General features: G+C 43.6%; 1 protein-coding gene across 1 annotated transcript in view; it reads right to left on the minus strand.

The window, feature by feature from the left end:
- Positions 1 to 27309, minus strand: part of CPNE8 (copine 8) — a 934223-nt gene that overhangs the window by 69238 nt on the left and 837676 nt on the right. Inside the window, exon 18 of the mRNA XM_069229743.1 lies at positions 4321 to 4378. Within this exon, the coding sequence (XP_069085844.1) occupies positions 4321 to 4378 (58 nt within the window). The remainder of the gene's footprint in view (positions 1 to 4320; positions 4379 to 27309) is intronic.

The following is a 27309-nucleotide window of genomic DNA, read 5'->3' on the forward strand; positions in this document are numbered from 1 at the left end:
GTGGCCAGACTCACTTGGGTATAAGACCACTCCCAAGAAATAAGCAAAAAATCTCAGGGTCATTATTGACAACTCTTGCTATGCAGGAACATGTCAGGACCAAGTGCTTTGGCATCCTCAAATGCCTGAGAAGGCTTTTTAAGTGGATACAGATAACCTGGTGAAGAACCATAGTCCAAGCCCCTATAACAAGTAGATTGGACTACGGCAATGGCCTCTATGTGTGCACGGCTGATTACCTCGTCACGAAATTACAGGTAATCCAAAACACTGCAGCCAAGCTGATTTCTAATGTGGATAGATTCAGTTTGGCATCTGCTTGCGAAAAAGAGCCAGTTTAAAACTTCTATTTCATGCTCTTAAGGCACTATTCAATCGTGGGCCCAAAACACTACAGGCTAGAGTTCAATTTTCTAAGCCCACACACAACTTTAGATCCCATAATCTAGCTCTAGCCAGAGTTAAACGAATGAGTAAAGACAGAATAGGCGGCTGTTCATTTTATTATCTGGCTTCAGCCCAATGGAACTCTCTATCCCTTGATCTCTGCCTTACTGACAAGAAGATACTGTCCTTCCTGTGTATGATCTAAAAATCAGCATTGTTCTCACAGTCAAAAGGATAGGGAGCTTCCTAGCGCCGTGATAGCCCCTTGAGGATGAGAGTTGTGTTATCTGTTTACCCCTTTCTAGATGATTTGCTTATGAAAATTTCAATGTATCAGCAAGCGTGCTAACATTTCCAGATTGTGGTTGTCATTCTCAATCGATTGCGACTGCATGTAAATCAAATGTCCATCCCAGTACAATCTCTTCATTACCTGGTTGTCGTTTTCGATACAGTAAGCACAAAAGTTATTTCCTTAGGAGGAGAGGCAATTATACATCCTTCAGAAATGTTAGATTCTGAAGAAAACATCCCTCCCAACACCAAGACAAATATTGTCTCTCCTAGTATCAATGGCATCCTGCATTTTACTAGTATCAAGAGCAGAACTGAACATTAAACCTCTGTAACAGTGTCTGGAGGATCAGTGGGGCCGGTACTTGGGTAAATGTGAAGACAAAGTGACCCTAACAATGGACTCTGAGGAATCGCTCAATTTGTGGTGTCTTCCAAAAAATCTACTTAAGGGAATGAGTTTTCATTAAGATATCTCAACACAAACAGTAGTAATGGATTCCTCCCTGTCTGGTAGTGGTGCTCATATGTATCACCTTAAGATTCAAGGCTCTTGGTCTTCAAAAGAACAAATACACCACAACAACAATCTAGAGTTGAGAGTGGTACATCTAATGCTCAAGGCTTTTTTCCATCCTTCAAGACAAACTCACTTCTTGTCCAAACAGACAATACAATGACCATGCATTATCTGATCAAGCAGGGAGGAACAAGATCCAGGACACCACCCCTGGAATCTCAAACAATCTGGAAATGGTTAGTGTCCAGGAATCTCAGGATTACAGCTGTTCATTTGCCAGGCATCTAGAATGTTCAGGAGGACCCAAGAGAACCACAAATGGGATTTAAACTATACCATTTTGCAAAATATTATTTTGTGATTGGTTTTCCTTCATATAGACCTTTTTGAAAATGAAAAAAAACAAGAGATGCAAAACAAGAAATGCCCAGACTTATCTACCAGAAATGTTGGGGGATGCTTTATGGATTAAATGGTCAGGCAACTTTCTTGAAACCTTTCCTCTCATCCCCCTATTGCCAACAATGAATATCAAGCTAACTTACTCACAATGCCAACAAGATTCTTATTGCCTTAGAATTGCCTTGTCAACGATGGTTCTCAGATCCTCTCCAACTGTCAGAAAGGCCACACTGGAGGGTGCCGAGCAGACCGGACCTTCTAAACAAGTGCAGAGACCAGATTCTGCACCCAAACCTTCAATCCTTGAACTTTGAACACTGGCTGCTGAACTTATACAATTTGGCCATTTGAATCTTCCTCAGGAGTTCATGGAAGTGTTGACAGAAACCACAGTAACATCTACAAGAGCTTCATACTCCTTTGAATGGAAGAGGTTTTGCATCTGGTGTGCTCAGAATAATTTTGATCTTGTCACCCACCGAGAACAGGCTGTGCTTCCATATATGCTTAATTTGTCTAAAGCAGTGCTGCAAATTTTATGTATTCAAGTCCACTTAGCCGCAATACAGGCCTATAGAAATGTCTTTCACAATTTTTTTTAAGTTAAGGATTTTTTTTAAGGCATTAAGAAAATGTATCCTCTCCTCTGTGGGAGTTGAATATTATCCTTTCACGTCCAATGGACCCTCCTTTTTGAGCATATAAGTAAGGCTTCCCTGCAATACCTATCATGGGAGGCTTGTTTTCTCGTTGCTATAACCTCTGTTTGTAGGGTTTAGTGGAATTCAAGGTCTAGTTCTCATTAACCTTACACAGTTTCTCACCGTTATACTGTAGTAATGAAAATTTGCCCCAAAATTCCTCCCCGGAGTGGGATTTGACTTTCAGGTCAATCAGATTATTACTTTGCCTATATTTTTTAGAATCCCTCTTCTCCAGGTGAGAGGTCCCTCCACACTCTTGATGTGAGAAGGGTGTTAATGTTTTATCTGGACAAACCTAAGAGCACAAAAAAGTCCAAACAGTTGTTTGTAAACTATAGTGCATTACAGGCAGGGTATGCCACATCAAACCTTTATGTAGGTGGATAGTCTGTGGCATACTCCTGTGCTACCAGAAAGCTAACAAAACCTTGCCGAGAAAACCAAACGCCTTTTCAGCCAGAGGTAAAGCAGTTACTGCTGCATTACTACAAAAAAAATATTCAAATCTCTGAGATCTACAAGGCAGCAACCTAGAGATCTGTTGATTCCTTTACAAGGCATTATTACCCTGATTTAGACTTTAGAACAGATACACAAATAGGGCAAGTCTCTTTGAGAAATCTCTTTGCTTAGTTTTATACCTTGCAGATTAGGGATGGGCTTGCCATTAGGGAAATCTCCATTAAAATCCTAAACTACTCTCCCGTCTCCACGATGAAAGAGATAGAAATGTAATTTATGTTTACCTTTCACTTACTACGTCAAAAAGAACTGTCGACTGCCACGTACAGGGCATGATTGGACACTGGAGTTCAGGGTGCCCCTGAAAGTGCAGTATTCTGTTCTATTCTAACATTGCTGCTACCTTCACAGTTATATTGCCATAGTTTTCCCTCGCATTCACTTCAAAAGAAAACGAAAAGGGTTTGTGATAGAGGTTTAGAAAAGGTCACTTTTAATGGAATTGGCAATATATTCTGTTTTAATGGTGCTGACTTATACTTTTATATAAGATGTACTTTTTGGTCCATTCCAAAGTAAAGCAAAGATACTACACAAATATGACTTTGGAAGAAAAGTGCTCTAGGAACCCTGCATGTGGGTGGGACTATCCACCGCCTATGATTTAAATGGAGATTGACCTAAAGGAGAACTGGGATGTCAGTTAAGAAATCATTTCTTCCACCTAAACAAAAACATGGAATTATAATAATGGTAATTCAAGGACAAATAATTCTTAATTATGCAAATGGAATTCCATGCATATGTCCAGACCAAAAGTGCGGTGCACACTGTTATTGACAATCAAAGGCACATAAATCAAATAAAGTATTATTTAATCACTATTGTGCTACTCTTCCTCTTTCTTAACATTACTGAGACAGATTTTACAGACTAACATATGAAGAAGCAAAGATAGGACACATGGAACCATGATGGAGAACAAAATTACAACAAAGCTTTTGAACATGGTTGGTGTATTGTCATCTGTTATGTTGCTGATAGAGGAGAAAATCGGATCCAAAGGGTGCCTGAAGGTTTGGGTGGATTCAGTACTGTGCTGGATCAGGCCATGGTTTGCAAGGTTTATTAGAAGGGCAGTAAAGTTTGGATCGGTGCCACTACAGGTATGCCATACCGGTGTGGAATGTAGCCAAAGGAAAACATACAATGATGAACAAACTAATAATTAGACACACAGAACTATGGTGTGGTGGTGGTGAATTTGAGCAGGAATAACAAATGTAGTATATGGCATGATGACCATATGGCATGATACTAGGGCAGTATTAATGAAAACAGAATGTTTACAAAAAGATTACACTACTTCTTTACTGCATTTTTTTCGGCTATGTAATTCCTAACTAGTTTCGCATGTCAATGACGTGCACTTACATGAACTGCAGGAAATTGTCATTTTCTATAAAGTGTATTTGCAAGTGTGTGTTTTGCTATCTTTGAAAAGAGTAGCTTGCAATACCCTATACACGGAGATTATTAAATTATGCTTACCATCAAATTCTGCTGGTCCAACTCCTACTATAATAATAGACATTGGCAGCTTTGAGGCCTTACAAAGAAAAAAAAATATTGTTATATAACCTCACCATTTATTATGCTATTGCAATTTCAGTATCTTTCTGGTTTTACACTAGAATGCCTCTTTTCTAAGAACTCAATGCCTTTTACTTATGTTTACTTTTCAGATTTCTATTTTCATTAGTACATCTAGCATTACCAGAGCCCTATTTTTCACAAATTTCGCAACTACACAATCCATTTTCAATAACAGTAATTTACTAACAGTATCTACAAAAAAGCAACAACTACTTCCTCCTGCAAGCTATCTCACAATGTGATAAACGCCTCTGCTGATTGCCTCCCTATTTACACGCTCTCCCAGCAAATGTTTTAAAAGAGACTACTTTTCAGTGGGTAATAAAGTTGTGTGGAAGGAAACTCCACACCCCTGATCAATTATCCCTGGAAGCAAAAATAGATCCTAACATATGTAATCTGGCACCACTAGGCATTACACACAGCAAGTACTTAGGCCTTTTCATTATTTCCATTGTAGCAAAGTTAACAAGAAATGCAGTACAGCAGGCCCTTTATTTCTCTTGAGTAAGCAACTTCTTCATCTTTAACAATCTGAATGAATCCTACAATAGTACTGATAAATCTCAGTTTTGAAACTTAAAGATGTACCGAAGAACCTCCATTGTTCAGAAACAGATTGAGAAAGAAGCAGCGACTAAGCTTGCCCGCTCCTCAAACATCAGGGTGCAAATGGAAGGGTTTGACAAAGAAGTTAATAGAGAATCACAAAGAAACAATGCAGATAACTTTCATAAGATATATCTTCAAATGCCCTGTTGTGGGTTGAAGTCTTTCAGTCATGGATAATATTTAGTGCCAACAAACTGTCTACAAATGTATAATTTTCAAATCAGGCAGGTTGCATCTACTTGCCAGTTCACTATAAATGTAATGGGGACATTTGCAGAAGACATAAGGCATGTATTGGACCTGCCCCTGGTAAATAGATGACCGGCTAATGAACAAACACTAATCACTGCATTTGAAGAGAAACGAAAACATGAGGCTCATGCTGTGCTGGATGGGTGATCTCTTCAGGGCATATGATATTGCTGTTTTAACTACTGAAGCCTTCGTCAGCAATGCAATTTACTTGGTAACCATACCATCTACCAAGTGAATCTTAAAGTGGATCCACAAGATCTGTGGAAACAGCTAAGCTCTGCAACCATATTATGTCAAACATTGAAAAGACCCTTGGGAATATGTAAGGCAGTGAGTATTGACCTTACACTGTTTAAACTGTGCTCTGAGGAACAGGTTACTTTCCTTCATTAATGGCCTGGTGAATACTTTATCTAGCCACAGGTTCCACATCTTCTGCATGTTTCCCAGGTGGTTCTTTCTGCCCGTAGTGTATGGCATGCAGCTCCACACAGGCTTTATTATGCCATGGAAGTCGCAGAGCAGAACCACATATAGGCACCAATGCTGGGCGAATTCAGTTCTTACTTGACTTTCCATGTCATTGGATGTGGAGCACAAAACAAATGCTGTTACCAGGTAGCAGGTCTCAAATTTGATGATAAAAATAGTTTATTGTAAAGTACAAGGAATTGGTAGGGTGGTAAGTGTAGGAAAGTACCCTCTTTTTGGCATGGTTACCCCCACTTGTTGCCTGCTATCACTGGGCTTAGACTATTTTCACTGGGATCCTGCTAACCAGGACCCCACTGATTGTTATATCTCCCACCTAATTTGGTTGCCTGGGGCCTTTCTGCACTCCACAACTGGCATACTGGTGTGTGTACCCTTCTAAGTCCCTAGTATATGGTACTTGGTACCCAGGGAATTGGGACACCAGGGTCTCCATAGGCTGCAGCATAGATTATGCCACCCATGGGGCAAAATGTGTCTGCAGGCCTGCCATTGCAGCCTGTATGAAAAGGTGCATGAACCCTTTCACCACATGTTAGCCCTATGGTGTGCCCTCCCAGCCCAGAGGGCAAGGTCCATGTCCCTGAGTGTGAGGGCACCCCTGCATGAGCAGAGGTGCCCCTACAAACTCCAGTTCCATTGTACTGGACTTCGTAAGTGCAGGGACGCCATTTAACCCATGCACTGGACACAGGTCACACTACCTGTGTCCAGCTATGTAATGATAAGTCCAAACCAGAGCATGTTTGATATCAAACATGTCAGAATCATACTCCAATACTGTTGCCAGTATTGGTTGCATATTTCCATGCACTCTGGGAGCTCCTGAGAGGACTTCCCCAGTATTGCTCCTAACAGTCTTCTAGGGTTTTCCAGGCAGCCTGCGCTGCTGCCACACCTCAGACAGGTTTTTGCCTTCCTGCTGCTTGACCAGCTCAAGAAGGGGAAGGTCGAACAAAGGATTTCCTGTGTGAAAAGGGAGGCAACACCAACTCCCTTGGAAATAGATGTTACAAGGCTTGGGATCCCTGTCCCTGCTTTGGCACAAACCAGGACAAAGAAAAAGGGAGTGACCACTCCCCTTTCCATCACCACCCCAGGGGTGGTGCCCATAGCGCCTCCAAGATGTGCAGAGGCCAAGGGAGCACCTGAGTGGCCAGGTCAGGCCGGTGATGTCAGAGACCCCTCCTGATAAGTGGTCACTGTGCAAGGTGACCAAACCCCCTTTTAGGGCTTTTTTAGGAACTCCCTTGCAGGTGGGTCACCAGATTCGACATGCAAGACTCCACCAGGACTCCGCTGCATCATTAACTTCTGCTCCATGCCACTGGAACCGCAACTGGACACTTTAGGACCCGACAAGACTGCAGCTCCTGAGATGACCTTGCCTTGCAACATTGTTTCACTGGCTCCTTCCAGCAACTGCAACATTTCCCCGGCTGTGCATCCTCTAGGGTTGACAAGACAGCTGCACTAGGAAACCAGAAAGAATCTCCTTTGGAGTGAAGGAGTCACTACCCTGCATCTGCAGGCACCTACAGCAACGACGATTGGCTGCTTGGACCTGCTGTCCTCTGGAACTGCGTGGATCACAGGTGGTGGTCTGGAGTGGTGCCCTTGGTCCTTGCAGGACAGCACCCCTATGCACTGTGACTCTTGGAGCAACCAAGGCCCGTTGACTTCAGCCTCCAGCACTTTATCCTGCCAAGGACAGTCTGCTCTCTGCTGCTCCAGTGACATGGGTTATATCTCCAGGTGTGCAGATTAGGCCTCACTACATCTTGCTGTGCCTTCTGCCAGTGGGTTGCCTGTGGGGGTTGCGATTGCTTCTGCTGGCTCTCCCAACTGCTTTGGGTCAGCCCGAACTCCCCTCCAAGGGTAGAGTCCCCTGGACCTTGCTTGTCCTCTTCAGCCTAGCAACTCTTCTTTTGATTCTTCTTGCATTTGCCAAGGCTTGTTGGTGGTTCTCCTAAACCACTGACCATCTGCAACCCGACGACCAACATGGGACACCATCTGCACTGCTCCAAAGACTCCTCTTCAGCTCCTGGGCTGCACAGCTGGTCTTCTTCCCGCATCAACCTGGATCTCCATGCACAGAAGGGTGGGTAGTGGCTCCTGCCCCGACTGGACACTCCATTGGGACTGGACTGTCCCCTTTTTTTGCAGGTCCTCTTCTTACAGAATTCACCTTTGGTTTCCTCAGGCCTGGTCTTGTTCTTGCACAATATATTTTCTAAGTCCTCTTGTTAGTCCTTGGGAAGACCAGGCACTTACCTCTGCTCTCCTGGTTGCTGGGGGTCACTCAGGTACTCGCTTCTTGGGGTCCCTAGTTCCCCCAGCTTCCCTCTAACTACTCCATTTTCTTGGGCAGGGGACTTCACTTCGCATTACACTATTTTAGTACTATTTTTTACTAATTCTTTCCAATGCTTGTTATTTCTTGTGCCAATTCCTAATAATTACTCTGTGTAGTGTGTGTGTTTACCTCCAGCTATGGGACTGTCTACAAGTAATCTAGGGCCAGATGTAGGAAGCATTTTGCATGCTGCAAACTGCGAATATCGCAGTTTGCGCCATGCAAAATGCTCATCGCGATGCACATTCACATTTCCGATGCTAAATTGCTTTGTGACCGCGAATGGGTCCAATGGACCACTGCCTACTCTGAAAAAACGAAACCAAATAGTTTTGTTATTTTTTTTGTATTGCAACTTGATTTCCTTTAAGGAAAAGGGCTGCAATACAAAAAAAAACTGCTTTATTTAAAAGCAGTCACAGACATGGAGGTCTGCTGTCTTTAGCAGGCCACCATCCCTGTGAGTGCAGGGACTCGCTATGGGGTGGCAAAATGCGACCCACCTCATTAATATTAATGAGGTGGGTCTTTGCGACCCCATAGCGCATCACAGACGGTGTCTGAGACACCGTTCTGCATCCGCATTTGCGATTCGGAAATTGCGAGTCGCACTGACTCGCAATTTCCGAATCGCAAATGCGGAAATTGCTACAACTGGCCCCTAGTGTGGTGTTACTATGATAAAGTACCTTTATTTTTGTAGCAATGTGTGGTTCCTTTCATGTGTGATAAGTTACCGTGTGACTATTGTGGTATTGCATAAGCTTTACATGTCTCCTAGATAAGTCCTGGCTGCTCATCCACAGCTACATCTAGAGAGCCCTGGATTTCTAGACACCTCCTACATTCACTAATAGGGGTTGCCTGGACCTTGTATAAGATTCAAACACCATAGGTGTCCACCACACACCAGGCTAGCTTCTTACAGTAAGGAATCTGGTTATACAAAATATCCACAAGAAAGAGCATTACTGAAGGTAAGTAACTTGTTCTCCTAGTAATACTCCTAACTGCAGATGCTTCATCTTTAGAATAGGTACTAAAGTAGTACTTTCTAAGGTGGAGGATCTGTGTAGCGGTCTCAGACCTAAGAATGGTGCAGGGCCTAGTGGATGAAATGTATTGTCAGATCTGACTGCCAAGGCAGAGGTGCCTTGTGAATGTGTGCTTCAACACCCATGTCACCATCTGGCAGATGTCAAGGACAGGCACTTCACATGCCAACACAGTGGTAGCAGCATTAGCCCTAGTAGATTGAACTCTCAGACATTCTGGGGGGTGCTTGTGCTTTTTGGCCAAGGCATAGCAGACCTTAATGTGTAGGTCTGTCTACCATGACATAATCCTTTTTGGCACAGCCTTCCTTTTCTTTGCCTCAGCGACCCCACCACCTCTTTAGGAGCCCAACCAACTGAGCCTCTCATCTTTCAAGGAGGGAAGTGGGGCAAAGAATGCTGGAAGAGTGATGGACTGAGAGAGTGATGGACTGCTCAATGTGGAAAGGAGTAACCTCTTTTGGCAAAAAGGCTGCCCAAGTTCACAGCATCGGTTTGTCTGGAAGGGCTGTCTGTAGGGCAGTTCCTATTTAGTGCCGGACATGAACAGGCATAGGACCAAGTGCCCGTTAAGGCTTCAGTACGGGTTTCACTGAACTGAAGCAAGGGCTCAGGAGGTTGGCCCAGGTTACAAAACCTCAGTAAAGACATTGGTGTTGACTTCAATTGAAGGCAGTTGTAAGCCCACAACCTCAGCTACTCATTGAATTACCACAGCAAAGGAAGCACTCTCTTCTCTTTCGTGCCTAAGAAGCAGATTCAGCCCTGTATCGTGGAAGTATTGAGCACACCAGCCTTCTGTAAATCCATGTAAAAGCTGACCCCATCATAATGTGGGGGATAAATCATCCACATCCCACTATTGTCATCTCTGTTCAGAGATGGAGCCAAAAAAAGATAAGTCTTTGAGGGCATCTCTGCAGTAGAGGAAGCATAGGATCAGATTTGGACTGTATGGGGAAAGGATGCACTTTAGGTTATTTGGAGCATGAGTGCAGTCAAGTTGGAGTCGATGCCGATTCGGATTTGGGCATCAAAGTCAGAACCGGATCCTCCTCTGGTGTTGGCACCAGCATTTATGAAGAAGGGACCAACCCAGGTCTCAGAATTTGAGGTGGAAGTCTGCTACAGAGTTGGTGCTAAACACAAGACCACACCAAGGATGGATGCGCCAGAAGTAATACAACTGGGAGTCTCTGTGGGTCCTTGGGGCCTGAAGGCATGCTAAAGGAGACAGAGTGCCAAAGGTAACCATCATGGCTTCTTTAACGCCTCAGTCTACTGCTTTATCACTAACGGCCCAAGGAACTTGAGGCGCATTAGGATCAACTGCGTGATCGGCTCCTTAATCAAAAATTGGGAGCGAGACTGATGTAAAAGTTAACTTACCTTTGGTACCGCTCTTTCTGGTAGTGACTAACTGTAGATTCCTCATCTATTTAATATGCCCCAGGTGTCAGACTGCATCTGGAAACTTTTGAACAATAACTCGGCAGCTGGTAAGTGGCGCTGTGTGGCTCTGCAATTACTTTGTCCGCTTCCATAATTACATGTGGGGGCTATATAGGCACCACTCCCACACAGACTTTAGTTGTTATTGAGGCGGTCCGTGCCCCAGATGTAGACTTCCAACAGAAAATTGGTAGTGAGCAGTGTGTAGATTCCTAGAATTGGGATCTAATTAATGGGTACAGCCCAATTCACAGAACTGAGGATGAGGAGGATCGGAGAAGAACCTGGTGTTAGATAGTCTCTCTACCAGAAAGAACACTATAAAAGGTAAGCAACTTGCTCTATTAATAGAGATTTCTAACTACAGATGTCTTACCTTTTAAATGGATAGCAGAGTGATACTTATTAGGAGGTGGGTCTGTGAACTGGCTCAAACTAACAAGTCCTGTAGGACCAAGCGAGCAAAATATCCCTCTCTTTGAACCTGGCTGTCCACACAGTAGTGTTTAGTGAATGTATGGAGTGATGTCCACATAGCCGCCTGGCAGTATGACGGGAACTTGCCACTCTACCATAGTGGTTGAAGCTTTCCCTCTGAGGAATGAGCTTGCAGACCTTCTGGATGCTGCTTTTTGGTCAGTGCTTAGAAGATTTTGATGCAGAGTGCAATCCAACAGGAGGTGACCCTCTTCTGCAGGGCTTAGCTCTTTTGTGCCCCAGCAAACCCCGAAAAGAGCTGACTATCCACCCAGGGGTTCTTCAGTACGATCAATGTAAAAGCTCAGCACTTTTCTGTATTCTAAGTGACAGAATCTCTCCGCCTCTTCCTTAGGGGAGTAAGATAGAGCTTTTAACACTTGCTGAGTGATATTTTGACTTACATGAAATGGCATCATAACTTTTGGTAAGAGCGATGCTTGCGTCTACAGAACCAGTTTGTCAGTGAAGAAAGTGGTGCATGACAGGCTCACATAAAAATCTTGAAGCTCTCTCACTCACTACGCCAAGGTGATGGCAATGATAACATCATCTTGATGGTGTGAAGCAACTTGAAGGGAGTGCACATCTAATAAGTGAGGACCAAGTTAAGTCCCACTAAGGAATGATGAAAAATGAAAGGTAAAACAAATGTTCGAGACCTTTCAAAATACACATCACAACTGATGATTTAACCATGACGGCTTGTGTAGCAAAAGAGCAAAAGAGCCAAAAGGTACCCTTTATCTGTGCCCAAAACAAGGCCTTATCAAGCAAAATATAAAACAAACACAGATTGCCAGATTACTTAGAGTGGAGGGGGTTATCTGGCATGTGGTGCACCCATCCACAAATCTGTATCATATATATACAGATTTTGTCAAGGGATGCCTGAGTGAAAAGATGACATTCCCCACCTCCGAAGGAAGGTCGAAGGGTTAAATGTCGCTGCTCAGTCTCCTCGCATGAAGGAGGAGATTGCAAAGGCCTGGGTACAGAACCCTGCCCTGTTGTTGTGATAGCAAGTCCGCCCAGAGGGGAAGCATGATTGGAGGGCAGGTACAGGTGCCCAGGCTCAGAATTTTTCAATACCATACTATCCATATCCAATACGGGCCTATTAGAATTACTTCAGGCAATCAGTCCAGATCTTCTCCAGAACTTGGGGCAGAAGTGGTATCAGTGGGAAGACATACAGGAGTCACGGTTTACTCTCTAGGAGGAATGCAGCTCCTAGCAAGAGGTGCCTTTGAAACTCCAATGTGCAGAACTACTGACCCTGCACGTTGTCAGCAGCAGGTAACAGATCTAGCCAAGGTTTTGCCCATTTGAGAAAGAGACTTTGCGCCACTTCAGAGTGTAACTGCCATTTCTGATCTGCAAAGCGTAGACAGTTAAGCTTGTCTATCCTGGCATTCAAAGATCCTGCCACGTGGTTCACCACCAGGAATCTTGATGGTCTAGCTATTTCCAGTGGTGTAGCACCACCTGACACAGGATCCAGGACCTAACACTGCCCTGCTTGCTGCAATAGTACATGGTGCAGTGTTGTCCATAAGACCAGCCTCCCTTTGAATGGAAGGAAGGCTTTCAGTGCCAACCGGATGGCCCTCACCTCCAGGAGTTTGATGTGGAGCAGTGCCTCTGCTAGATACTGAAGGTCTCTAATCCCTACCTCTCCCAAAGGGCCAGCCCAAACCAGAAGGAACATATCAGTGACCACTGTCAACTCTGGGAGTAGAGAGAGGTGTCTGCAGCTGACCCAACTCCAGTCCAGTAACCACTACTGCAGATCTTTCACAGTCTCCTTTGAAATCTGGAAGTGGTCAGAGAGGTCCCCTCGATGCTTGGGCCATTGAGACTTCAGATCCTACTGTAGAGCCTGCATATACCACCTGGCATGCTTGGCTAGCAGAATGCAGGAGGTCACGAGACCTAGCAGCTTCAGAGTTGACCTCACTGAAATCCACGACAGAACCTTAAAGGCTAGGCTGAATGTCCTGGGCTATTGCCTCCTACTGGGTGGCTGTGTTCCACTAAGAGCATGCTAAAGGAGGTTGGTAGGTGGGGATGTGAGGGGCAGTGGGCTGTGTAGCTCACTGACCCTCACCACAGAAGCAGTGGGCACTGCAAAACTGCTGTGCACCTGGCTGAGGCTGGGTGGGTTGGCAGTTTGGGGTAGCTTAGCCGAAGCTGCAAAAGAAATGGTAGGGCTGATGTGGTTGGCAAGGTGGGGGCACATAAGCCCAATGGAGTGTGCTGTGGCCATGCTCACCTTGTAACATTCCAATGTAGAATCTGCCTTTTCCCTAAAAGTATAGGTCCTGTCGAAGGGGCATGTCCATAAAAGGTTTAGCTCGAAAACCAGTAGACCTCAGCCAGGCCCTCTCGAATTGGGAACTTGGCTGCATCATGACTGTCTGCGATGGCTTAGATGAGGACAGGTTAGAGGTCATCTGAAACACCTGGGAGGGTTATAGCCACTGAGACCCAAAGAGTGGGGGAATAGTGGCCGAGGAGGCAGCTGGCATTCACAGATCTGAAGGCCAAGCTAGTTACTGGCCTCTTGAAGATCATACTACGAATTGTGGCATGGTTGCCCCATTCGTCAAGCACATTCTAATCTGTGGCAAATAAGGAATGCTATGTATGTGTCCTTCCTTCAGGGGGTTGGCAAGTCCAGCAGGGGGCATTTTTATTGAAGCTGAACGCATCCTCCATTGTAGTGGCACTGATTTGTAGTCAGACAGCAGAATAGGTACTTCGTTGTCAGGTGTTGATGGAATTCAAATCAGCGTTGAGGCTCTGGGAACCAGCATGGAACGTGGCACCCGTGGTGGAGTCGGAACAGGAGCCGATGAGATCCAGTGGTATATGTGGAGGGACCAAATGGCTTTGAGGGCAAACTCGCTGGTGGCACCCCAAATGGAGGGCCTCTAAGCTCCCTGGGACCTGAAGGAGCAACAGAGAGAGTTGTTAAGGATGTGAAGGGTTGGAGAATAGCCTTCCGAAAATCTTTAATCTGCCTTGGTGTTGCAGACGACCCTGGAAACTTTTGTTTAAGTTGTGTAGGACAAGTTGCAGGATAGGCTGAGATGTCAGGCGACTTTGGGAGTGAGATTAAGAGGCATGGTGATGCCATTACGCTTTCTCAGAGGTATGTGATTGGCCGGAAGGTGTAGCTTCTCCTTGGATTTTTTTCGGAATCCAGGTTAAATTTTTTGTGATTTTCTTTGACTTACTGAAAAACGTGGACTGCGATAACGGCTGACCTCAGAAATGACTCCTGCAACTTCTGGAATCAGAACAGGACAGACCCTTCCACTTGGACCAGACTCGTTGTGGAGTCCTCCTTTGTTTGGCGACATTGAGTTTAGCCTTGACGTATTGTATGGCCTTCGAGTTCGGCACACAGTCACAGCAAGCCTTAGAGATATGGCTTGACCCAAGGCACCAAAGACAAACGTGATGAGGATCTGCCACAGATATTTGTTTGCTACAGTTCTTGCAAGATTTTAAAACCTGCTATTTTGGGAGATGACATTCTCTTGCATATTGGTTTTCAGGTCTGTGACTGACATCTGTTTTCTGCAGCCGAGACCTGGTTTGAAGCCTGTAGTTATAGGAGGGGACATCATTTCCTTGCACACTGGATTTCATTTTGGAAATCATCAAAATCCTATGAACTCCAGATTCAGGCAGGAATTGTCGTAGGCACAAAGGAGCGGGAATTATATGTGCTTCTGTTCTGTCACCTGTAGGTCTGATTTAAGCCTTTACAGATCTGCACAGCACTACCTAGCCACACACAGAAGCACTGCTACAAAATGTTTTCAGATCCAATCTGGCACCTGGGGTATATTCTAAAAGGGAATACTCTGTGGTTAGAAGGATTAATCAGAAATTCTGTTTACTGAACATGCAAGTATAAACATTCCTGCAGCATGCTAAAACAAAATAGAATGCGATGGCCCCATGTCTGTATACACAATGTCTATACCCACCTTCCTTGCACCTAAATTACAATGGAATTGAATCTGACGTGCACATCTATGCATAAACCTGCTAGCAGACCACCTAATGTGAAACTACATTTGCTAGACATTTGATTGCATGAAAAATGCCACTAGCATAAACAGTATTTAGCTGTACTTCTACCACTCGATCATATAATTGATTCAGATTGTGAATTGACTAAAATATATATTAAAGGAGACATCATGCCACTTTATCATAGCAGAAGTGAAACACCAGCAGCAGTATGTTTGTATAATCCTGCTTGCACACTGTCCAAAAAAATAATAATACACATCTACGTAAACAGTACCACCACCTCCACATAGAGCAGTTAGATATATTCCTATGACCCCACAATTTAGTCGATTTAAACCTTTTTTTATTTTAGAATTGCATGTGCAGAGTGCGAAGCATAATTAGGGTTTCTGGTTTTCAGTTAATGTTAATACTTATTGCAATCAATAAACCACTAAAGCGAATAAGTAGAAACTGGAAAACAAATGCATTTTCTGCACTTTTACTACTTTAGTGCCCTTCTCAAAGCAATATGTATGTGTAACCTCAATCGTAATGACTTTTCTGTGATGGATGATCCCGCTATGACCCACAGGGCCATTATAGGTCATTTAAGATCCTTCTGGAAGGCACCAATATCTTCTGTACATCCATGAGTTAATTTTACTCCCATTTTAGGAACACAGCTCACCTAAAATGGCTTCAGTTCACTGTCCACTGCACATTGATGTGTAGAAGTCAACAGGTTTGCAGCTGAACTATAAGCAGAGTTCTGTCCTGAGCAACAGGCACAACATTCACTAGAGACGGACAGAGATTTGCTTTCTGAAAGCTAAGGTATCAAAATTGTGGCAACAAAGATTACTGTGCATACAGGAGCCACTCAAATTAGTGTTCTCTCATAATGCACTGTACCTAATACTCATGTTCTTAGATTTACATTGTGATGTTCAGAGAAGCATACCTGTGGGAGCCAAAACCACTCGGAGAAGGAAAAGGACAATATCATGAACATCCCTGTAACCATGTACAGCCCCACACAGGGTTGATGCACCAGTTTTGCTGATCGGGTGCTGTCTCTAGCACATACATTATCTCAGAAAATCTGCATTAGTTTAACTGTGGTAGCAACAATACTGTGTCCAATGGAGACAAAATGGTCCACATACCCAAGGATCTGGTGTCTAACTGTGATGAGGGATGATATAGATAAGTGGATTCAGGCATATGGGGTACCCCTGGAAATGCTAGGGTCCCTGATGAGGATTGAGGAACTAGACACTGGAGGCATATACTTAATGAGGGGAGGGATTCCTTGTTGGCCCTAGGGGAAGTACCTGCTTATGAAAGAAGCCCTTATCAGGAAGTATAGTCTTACCACTGAGATGTACAGGTTAAAGTTATGAGACAGCCAAAAGCTGTCAAGCCAGTCCTGCAAGGATTTCATGGATTTTTGGTGAAGGGTTGTAATGTGAGAAATTACAATGAGCTGTACAATCTGATCGCAAGACACCACATGTTCAGTAGTTGTTTTGCAGTGCTGCTCCAACACCTGATAAGACTTCAACCTCATTGACCTTGTGAAGGAGACGGAATGCTGATTTAACAGCAGGGTTCACAAAAAGGTTCTTGAAAGCGAATCTAAGAAGGGTGGTCGAGGTTCACCCTAGCAGAGTAACGGGGATGTCCAAGGTGACACAGACAGGTCCCAGAATAAGGTACAGGAAATGGTCCCATAATAAAGTGCGGGAAAGGGTTCCCATGTCCCTTCTGAGAAACGGGGGGAGGTACTAGCAGGCAGTGGTTCAGAGGCCCCTATTTCCAACCCCAGTGCTTAGCTTGTTCCCAAGTAAGACACATGCATGGGGACTCTGTCTGACCTAAGAAACCACCCACTGGTGGGAACTGGGACAGTTGTAGCTTTAGCGGGAGGTAGACCCTAGGAGCACAGGGTAGAAAATACTCTAGTTTCCCTAGGTTGGAAGATACACTCAGAGGGTGGACTTGTGATCCCGGAGGATGGGGATCGTCACTCCAATCGGATTACATTAAATGGGACTCCTGTCACTGCTCTGAAGGCTACTGATGCCAGTCCGACCATGGAGATGGAAAGACTAGTTCCCCCAGATCAGTACACTGGAAGGGTGTGTAGGGTAACCCAGTCCCATGGCAAGCCTTTGTCCACCCTATGGACTTGGTGTCCCACCGATGTTAGAAGAGCTGGGAGGGACAGCCACCCATAGGGGACTGAAAGCTTAGGTTTCTGGGAGTAGTACTACCAAATGAAGATTATGGAGGCCAAATTAGAGAGGCAGGAAGTGGAGACAGACCACAGTGGGAACGCCAGTGGATCAGGGGTTGCCAGCTCTGACAGAAGATCACCCCAAGATTGACCCTAGTGAGTGCACTTCTGGCCTGGAGGTGCTGCCTGTGCTGTCACACGGACTTAGGACAGGAGACTTGCACCAGGCAGGACCCTGCATGACACTGTGTCAGCTTTAGTGGGGGTGGTGATTTTCCGCTGGAAGTCGTGGCTTCACAAGCACCTGTTTAGCCTCATGATACAGATCCTGGGTAGCTGAAAGGCTAGCCTCAGGATACCACCCATGGACTGGTGGCAACAAGAGTAGAGGTAGGGTGCCTAACTCCTGGAGCTGTTGTCTGTCCCCAACTCCAGCAATCCCCCTGAGAAACCTCAGAGACCAGCAAACCAGAAGAGCAAGAAGGGAATTCCTTGCCAGCTGGAAGCGAGGCCTGCCCAAGGTGCCCGCAGCCTGGCTCTTGAAACTGACAGCTGTCAGAAGCTGCTGTTCATTTTTGTCTTTATGGTCAGAGTTTGCCTTGTGTTGGGGACAGAATTATGATTCAAGGGGCTGAATGGGCCACATCACCCTGTTGGCAATGCCGGTTATGTCTGCCCACTAGGATGCATCTGTAAGCAAACTAATGTTAGGAGGCTCATAGATGAGTCCACAGATAAATAAGAGGGGTCCCCATGGTTCAATTCAGGGGCTCAGGAGAGTGTTAATCGAGGTATCTAGCCAGGTTTATAAGGGCAAAGACCTGACAAGTGTGTCTGCAGAACAGGGCCACTATTCATGTTCTATCGCTTTAGCAGGGAACCCCATGAAGGTATTAATTAGTCTACCCTAACTTTTGACTGGAGTGGTCATATTGGACATGGATCAGTCAGTGGTGTCTGTTCATTGTTGTTCTCATGGTCAGAGTTTGCTTTGTATTGGGGAAAGAAGTCTGATTAAATGGGCTAAATGGGCCACATCATCCTGTTGGAAATGGCAGTACTGTCTGCCCACAAGGATGCATCTGTGAGCAAACTAAGGTTAGGAGTCTCACAGATGGAGTCCACAGATGAGGAGAAGGGGCCCCATGGTTCAATCCAGTGGCTCAGGATAGTGCCAACAGAGGGATCCAACCAGGTTTAGCAGGGCACAAAACTGACAAGTGCCTCTGCAGAGGAGGGTCACTGTTCAAGTACTTTTAATTTACGTTAACTTTTGGGTGCGAGGGGGCATGCTGGAGCTGGGACCTGGAGCCTTTCTGCAGGGTCAACCCAGATTTTTGCCTTCCTCGATCTGCCTACGTGTAACTTCTACAAGTACTGAGGTGTCTGTCCACCCACTGAAGCACAAAGCCCAAAACTAGGCTTGTGTTTCTTGCCACGCTACCTATAGTTTTGTTTTCTGTTCCCACAGTACATTGCGGAGTACTTCAGACACATACACACACACACACGCACACACATACACACACACTAACTCAAACCAGAAAAATGGAAGTGAGAAAAAGAGTAGTGGATTCTTTGAGTAAAGAATGGTCAAGCCGCTTTGTCATAGAGTATTTTCGAGAGTCATTTTTAAACCTTGCTAAACTGTCTTGTCATGGGTTGTATCCTACTTAATCTGGTGTCCAGAGACCATGCCTCATTTTCAGATGTACTGATTCAGTTTGAAAGCGGCCTCTGCATCGGTCTTTGTACAAAGCAGGTTTGCAAGAAATATAGGGGGTCATTCTGACCTTGGCGGTCCATGACCGCCATGGCGGAGGGCGGCGGAAGCACCGCCAACAGGCTGGCGGTGCTTCCTGGGCGATTCTGACCGCGGCGGTAAAGCCGCGGTCAGAAAAGGGGAGCCGGCGGTTTCCTGCCGGTTTCCCGCTGGCCCAGGGAATCCGCCATGGCGGCGCTGCTTGCAGCACCACCATTGGGATTCCGACCGCCTTCCCGCCAGCCTATTTCTGGTGGTGTCCACCGCCAGAACCAGGATGGCGGGAACGGGTGCCGTGGGGCCCCCTAACAGGGCCCCACAAAGATTTTCACTGTCTGCTGTGCAGACAGTGAAAATCGCGACGGGTGCCACTGCACCCGTCGCACCCCTTCAACTCCGCCGGCTCCATTCCGAGCCGGCTTCATTGTTGAAGGGGCTGTCCCGCTGGGCTGGCTGGCGGTCTTCTGGCGGTCGCCCGCCGGCCCAGCGGGAAAGCCGGAATGGCCGCCGCGGTCTTTCGGCAGGAACCGCTTGCCGGGCAGGGACCGCCGACCGCCGCGGTCAGAATGACCGCCATAGTTGTTTGTACATGAGGGTCTTGAACCAAAGGATTTCAAGATAATATTTTAAAACCAATAGCCAAGAACTGACAGGCGTCTTTGTCACACTGTTATATACGTTGCGCAGCAAACATCATGGCTGTTACTGAGTCTCTTGCATTTTCGTGTCTGAGTGAAGTAAAGACATTCTGTTTATTTCAGTTAAGTAGCAAGGATAGATCATTAAGAAGTGTTCAGTAGATCTGCCAATAAGAATGGTTTTACAGCTAGCCTTGAACAAGAACCTCTTTTGTTGTGGGCTGGATGGACGTTGAAGATAAGGCTGTTGCGGTTTTGAGGCACTGTCGTAAACGTGCTAGATCATTTGAGAAACATTTTCTCATATACTATTTGCTTCTTCATTTCACAATTTGTCTTTTTTCCCGTATATGTACCATATACTGACTGTACATAATGGATATTAATCTGGTAAATATGTGAATTGTAATAACAGATTTAGCACAACTGTAAAACCAGCACCCACCATCCCTATTGGCCATAAAGCTCTCAGTGCTCAAGCTCCTTTTTCAGATCTACTTTCCACTTAATCATTTGAAGAGAAAATCATGTGGATGAAAAATACTGAGACAATATCCGGGCAAGTTTGAATACTGGCAACTGTGGCACATACACAAAACTAACATCACGGATGTAAGCGTCACCTTTATGGATCTAATACCTCAAACCCAAGGCAGAGATAGTAATGCAGTAGGTTCGTATAAAAGTTGGTTATAAATTGCTCATCCGTCTTTCACAATAGAGTGGAGATGTGATAACCTTAGTGCAGCAAAAATATAGATCTTAAATAAGCAAACGTTTTACCACGCTCAAAAATTGGAGAGTATCCTGGAATGCTGAGATCCTACTGGTTTTCTGGCTTTAAAACTGTATTGTTCATCTTTCTCAAAATGCTTCTGTAGCTCTTGGTGTGATTTGTTTACGTCCTCTACTGAGTGAAGAGAAGGTTGTGATATTTGGGTGTGATGTGATAGCAATGCATGCAGTTCATGTAAATGAATCCTTGAAGAGTGATAGACTGCAAGTCTATTCCAGACGAGACGGGTTTCTTCTAGGATCCGGCTGGATGGCTCAGTGTAGAAGACTGACCGACCAATAAAGAAAATCATACCTCCAAGTGAAGTGTAAATACAACAAACCGTGTTACAGTGACTGTATGGATGTGTACTATGTATGTGGTAAGTTAAATATTTTCTTGTGCATGTCTATCACTGTGTATCATTAAGGATGAAGGTATATTGTGTGTGTTTATGTGCAAAGGGAGAGCATCTTGGTGTGGCGATTTCTGTGTGTCCTTTCAGTGCCATTAAGTTACAGTTGGTCTCCAGTCCAGTGACAGAAGCACTACCTCAGGTGTCAGTCCTTAGGGGGACGTAAATCCCCGGTGCCTCTAGTTGTCTACATGAAACCTACTCATCTACTCATCACTCTTAAGTGCATGATGCAAGTGTCCTCTGTATTGCATGGTCAGATGTAAAATGGCTGCGTTTGACTTCAGAACGTCCTAAGGGAAGTTAATGGTGCAAATGGTTACTAGAAACAAAAGAGTCTGTAGCCACATAAAAGCCATGAGATGTTGAACCTTTAGCATCAGTTTTAAAAATTAAATACATGGATCTGAAGAAACACAAATTGGGAGCGGAATAATAAGACAAAAACAGATAACTTGTTCTAGAACTTGGACTTTTGTTATCTAAGCGAGCTAAACATACAAATAGGAAAATCTAATATTAGAAGGTGTCAGGTATATAGAAAGATAAAGCACAGAACGGTTCTTTAAACCTTAATGAGTAGCCTTTTGCAACAGCACAGTAAAATACAGTACAATAGTGCAATTTATTAAGAAGGGAGATTAAATATGAATTTATTCACTCATTGCTGAAAGCAGGAAATGAAGAGACTGCATACACGTTGATGGAAAAAAAAAATAGTTTTGCCGCTGATATCTCTTCATCTTAGACTCTGTCCTTTGCTTAAAGAATGTAAAAATTAAGAGGAAGAGCAAAAACCACGTCATTCAGCGCTCTGATAAAATTGACTGGTTCTATAGGAAAATGAGCGCCCTTTCCGAGGAGACAGTAATAATCTATTTTACATACCTCCACAGAAACACTGTTAATGGGCCAATCAGAATTAACGAGCCCCTTGTAATTTTGACGAGAGTCTAGTAACTGCATGCTATGCAGCAGTTACATAAAAATGCTAGGCCAAAAGACATTCACTTAGCTTTTACAACAGTGGGGGGAAATGTGTTAAGGTACTGGAAACTACTTGATAAAAGGGCAGCATCTCAAGAAACCTAGACCAGCACGGTATCCATCGCTTGCAGCAACAGAGGTTGGTAAGGGGGATATTCCATTCAAAAGACTTGAGGGCAAGGAAACTTAAGAACTGCACAACACTATCACATGTTCCCAAACATAATGCCCTTCCGCATCTCCCCTATTATATCTAACTTCTACTTGTCTTTACCTATGACCTGCATCAGCATCAGGCCTGGATGAGGGCAACCCAGTCCTGACCAAGAAGGCCCGGAGCTCCACAAGATCGTCTCACCTGTTTCCATGGGTCTGCTTATATATCCTCCCCAGTGCCTGCTGTATGGGCTGCTGTCTGACATCACTAAAGAGGTAACAAAGTGGGCCAGAGCCCAGCTTTTTTACATGGAATCGCATCCAGAAGATGGGCCATTCAGGCAGCACCAACTGACACGCAGTCTCCACACTGCTGTCACCAACACTTTTTATCCATTTCTGGGTGCCGATTTCAGAGTGTGGCAGGTCTGCCATCTTGGACCTAGCCAGGCTGAATGTCTTATTCTGCATCTTTGATTTGTTATTCCTTACTATTCAACCTAATTTCCTCATTCATAAGGTTTTAGTAATCATCCTTTACTCCTCATTTCCCATCTCTCACTCCTCAAGCTCCATCTCTCACTCCTTCTGACTTACTAACCAGCCCTCGTCCGCTCTACTCATTTCTCACTTGTCATTTATTACCCCTAATCATGTCCTCATCATCCCTGACTCCTAATGTCCACATTTATCATCCATTAATTACTTCCCATCTACACAATATCCATACCTCATGTCGGATCCCTCATTTTGAATCTCTCACTTTACTCCACAGCACCTAATCCCTATTTTTAATTTCTCACTACTCATCCTTTACTCCTCATCCTCCTTAACTGATTCCTTATACCTCACTCGTCAGTCCTCAGCTCTCGCTCACTTCTCATCCTTTCCCCTCGTTCATTACTTTCATAGTTAACTTACGTCTCATCTTAGTTCTTATTCATCAAACCACATCCCTCATCTCGTCACATCCTTTATTCCTCATGTATCCCCTCTCACTCCTTAACACTCGTGCGTCAGTCCTTATCCACTACTCATCCTACCTTTCTCCTGACTTCCCCAACCCTTTCCTTCTTCACTCCTCATTCTTTGCTTCAATTCTATCATGTTTAGGGTCCAATTTAAATGTTGGCAGAGAGGGAATGATGTTTCCTGTCAGTGCCTGAAATGTCCACCGGGCCGGTAGACATTTTTAAATTTGGCAGTGAGCACCTCTTAGTGCGACAGAGTAATAACTCTGTGGCAATGGCAGAGGGCGGGCAGACTGCCAAAATATAAATCATACCATAAATGCCCTTCTGGTGCTCACTTCTTTTCCTCAACCATCCCTCCTCATCCATCACTATCTACCAGCCTTCCTCCATTCCTCATATGTCATCTCTCACCTCTCTTCCTTTCACATCCCTCACTCTACATCACTCAACCTATGCTTTAATGTTTCATCCTTGAGCCCTAGTCCCAGAGCTGTCCCTCCAGATCCTCCATCTCGTTATTTCCTACTCATCCACTCGCTCTTCATCACTTACTTGTCACACTTCATTCCTCACCTCTCTTTACTTAGAGGTTATCCCCGCTGCTCATACCTCTTCTTCTGAGAAACTAATGAAACACACAAATGGTGAATCCTTAAACTGTATACCACACTGCCCGTTTTACGACATGCTTATCACTTACATCTCATTCCTCAGTTTTCTTTCCTCGTTTGTACCCTCTTACCCTCACTACTCTTTCTTCGATTCACACACTTTTTAAATCAACCATCAATCCTCTTTATTATCCAGTACGCCTCAATGCTCCTCTTTGATATCTAACGCCTCATCATTAATTTTTCATTTGTAAACTCTCATCCCTCACTTTTAATTATCCCCTTCCTCCAGTCTCACTCCTCAACCCTCACCTCTCATCTTTGATCTCATCTCTCACTCTCCTTCTTCCTCAGTCCTCATGACTCAATCCTCAGCCCTTATTTTTCTCTCCTACCGGACATTCCTCACTCTTCATCCCTCAGTCTACATTCTTGACTCCTCCTTGTTTGCTCTACAGCGCTAATCCATTACAGCTCACTCATCCACCCTTCAACAGTGACAATGGATAAATTATGATTTCCTAAACTGTCCACACACCCTGACCATTTCAGGATATCCTTATCCATCCCTCCATATGACCCAGATATCTATATTCATCAGATTTTCTCTATCATCATTCTTCACTGTTCCCTCATTCTTCATCCCTGACTGAAGCATCACTAATGAACCTTCAGTCTTCCGCTCTCACACTTCATGTCTCATTCCTCACTTCTCATCCTTCAAAAGTGGAGTTCCTAATCCCATTTTAAGACTTCCTTATTGCTCACTATCATCCCTCAGTCATCACCCCTTGTTCTTCACCCCTCATTTCTCAAATCTTCTGTCATACATCACTCCTACCTCCTGGCCTCATCTGCCAGTCCCATTCCTCTTAACCCATCTTCATGTCTCATCTCCACTCCCTCATCCCTCAGTCACTCCTTATCTCATACACCCCATCACTCATTCTTCTTCCCTCATACTTCCTTTATTCTTCCTCACTGCTTACCCGTAATCACTGATTCTCTATCTCTTGTGGTTCACTTTTTCTTTTTGCTTTGTGTGATGAGTGAAATTGACAAACTGTGATGTCCTAAAATGTATACCATTCGGACTATTTTGGGACAGTCTAATCCCTCACACCTCATTCCTCTGTTCTTCATTCCTTATCACTCATCCCTATCTACACTTTCAATTGCCCTCATGACCCATTTATCACCTGCATTCATCACACCTTTCTCCTTAACCGCCTCTTTCCCAAAAGTGGGAAAAAAAACATCATAATACTCCATATTTCACCAATATAGTGTACTACAGTGCACTTACAATTTTGGACATATTTAATTATTAAAAATGTCTATGTAGTACTGTAGTAATACCTAGAAATTCCTATGCTACATACGATTTAAAACAAAAAAACATTTTTTTTAAACAAAAACATACTTGCTAGGGACTAGCATGTTGCACCCTAAACCTGTTCTAAAAATATGTTAAAAAATATACTAAAAAAGTCCCTACCTATTACCACTTTGATAAAGTAGTAATAGGTAGTGAACAACAATAAAACCTACTAGTTACCTATATTTGGGCCCATAACTAGAACACAGTCAAACTGTATTTAAAAACAATATCACTGTCTTAATTTTGTAAAGATAACCATTAGCCATTCATACATCACCATGTACCATGCTTTATAGTGAAGTAACAGTGGTATAGCTGGCACAATATGTAATTAAGGCCTATCTGTAGTATCGTATTCGATTACTCTTGCATCACACATGGTGCTGCATGAGAAACACAATACTTAAGTCATATGAACAAAGCAATCCAGGCCACCAAGTGTGGCCCTGCGTTGTTTGGTAAATCTGGAGAAATGCAAGGAAGCACAATTTGATGTTTTGCATTACTCTGCACAGCATAATCTAAATTTCTGCTATATTTCAACTACATGCATACCCCAATCTACTCAATGCCATTGTATGCCTCTTCATTATACACCACTCCACTTTTTTATATTACACTGTATGCCACTCCAGTGCACACTATCCTACCCTACGCCACTCCACTTCTTGGCACTCCATGCCATACCATTGTACGCCACCCCAGCATACGCTATTCCACCGTATGCCACTCCACTCTACACTATTACACTGTACATAAGTCCACTCCATGCGATTACACTGTATGGTATTCCACTCTACCCTACTCCACTGTACACTACTTCACTATACACTATTGTACTCTATTCCACTGTATGCTTCTCCACTCTACATTACTCATCTCTAGGCTCCACTGTATGCCACTCGAATCTGCACAACTCCACTTCATGGTATTCCACTCTAACCCATTCCACTGTAAACCAGGTCACTACGCCACTCCACTATACACCTGTGCCGTGCTCTAAATCCTAACATTACCCTTGTCTCCCTTTAAGTCTACCTACCTTCAAGCCCTAAAATCACCCTTATCTCCCTTTACCTCTAGCTGCACCTAAAAAAGGTATGTTAATTAAGAAAATACTTACCTACATAGGTAACTACTGTGTGGTAAAGGTAGAAACACTTACCTTTGTGGTACTTACCTGCTTGGTAAACCTATGCGTGGTAATGGATGCGTTGTAATGGATGTTTCTTTCTTTTAAATTCGGTTAAATATTTTCTATATTCATTTTAATTAATTCACTTTGGTCCATACCATATACTTTCAGAATATGTGATATTAATTTCAGTATCTAATATTAATTTTAAAGCATAACTTCAATATATGCCATTTTCATTTAAACATAAGTCATATTTATTTAAACATGGCACGTGTTCATTTCAATATGTGCTTTACTCATTGCAATGTATGCCACATTTATCTCACATAGTTTCATAATCATTTCAAAATGTGTCTTATATTTTAATGAATGCCATATTAATTTTGATGTGGGCCACATTAGTTTCCACAGGTTTCATACTCATTTAAAAGTGGTTCATATTCATTTCAACACATCATATTCTTTTCAATGAATGTAATATTTAGTTCAATGGATGCCATATTCACATACACACTTGATATATTCATTTTTGCATGATTCATTTACATTTCAACATGGTATAACTATATCAATACATGTCAGATTTATTTTCATGTGTCTCCTATTAATTTTGGAGCATGCCATATTAAATTTAACAAGTGCCATTGGAATTTTAGCATTTGTCATATGCATTTTAATGCTTATTGAATTAATTTCAATGGGTCTCATATTAATTTCAGCACATATATTCAGCTTAGCATGTGTCATATTCCTTTCAATGGATGTTGCATTCATATTAAAACTTATATTAATTTTAACAAAACGACTTTCAAAGCAAGGCATATTCATTTTGATACATATTTTCTTTTCAAAGTTACTCATTTATTTTAAAATCATAATTTATTAATGACAATGAAGCTCATACTCATATTAGTATGTCATATGAATGGTAACGTGTCATATTCCTTTCAATCAGTGTTATATTTGTTTTAACGGATGTCATAACCATATTAAGATTTGTCATATTAATTTTACCATGCAGCATATCCATTTTAAGATATGTCATATCTATTTCACTATGCATCGTATTAA

Source organism: Pleurodeles waltl, chromosome 4_1, assembly GCF_031143425.1.
Source record: "Pleurodeles waltl isolate 20211129_DDA chromosome 4_1, aPleWal1.hap1.20221129, whole genome shotgun sequence".
Classification (NCBI taxonomy): domain Eukaryota; kingdom Metazoa; phylum Chordata; class Amphibia; order Caudata; family Salamandridae; genus Pleurodeles; species Pleurodeles waltl.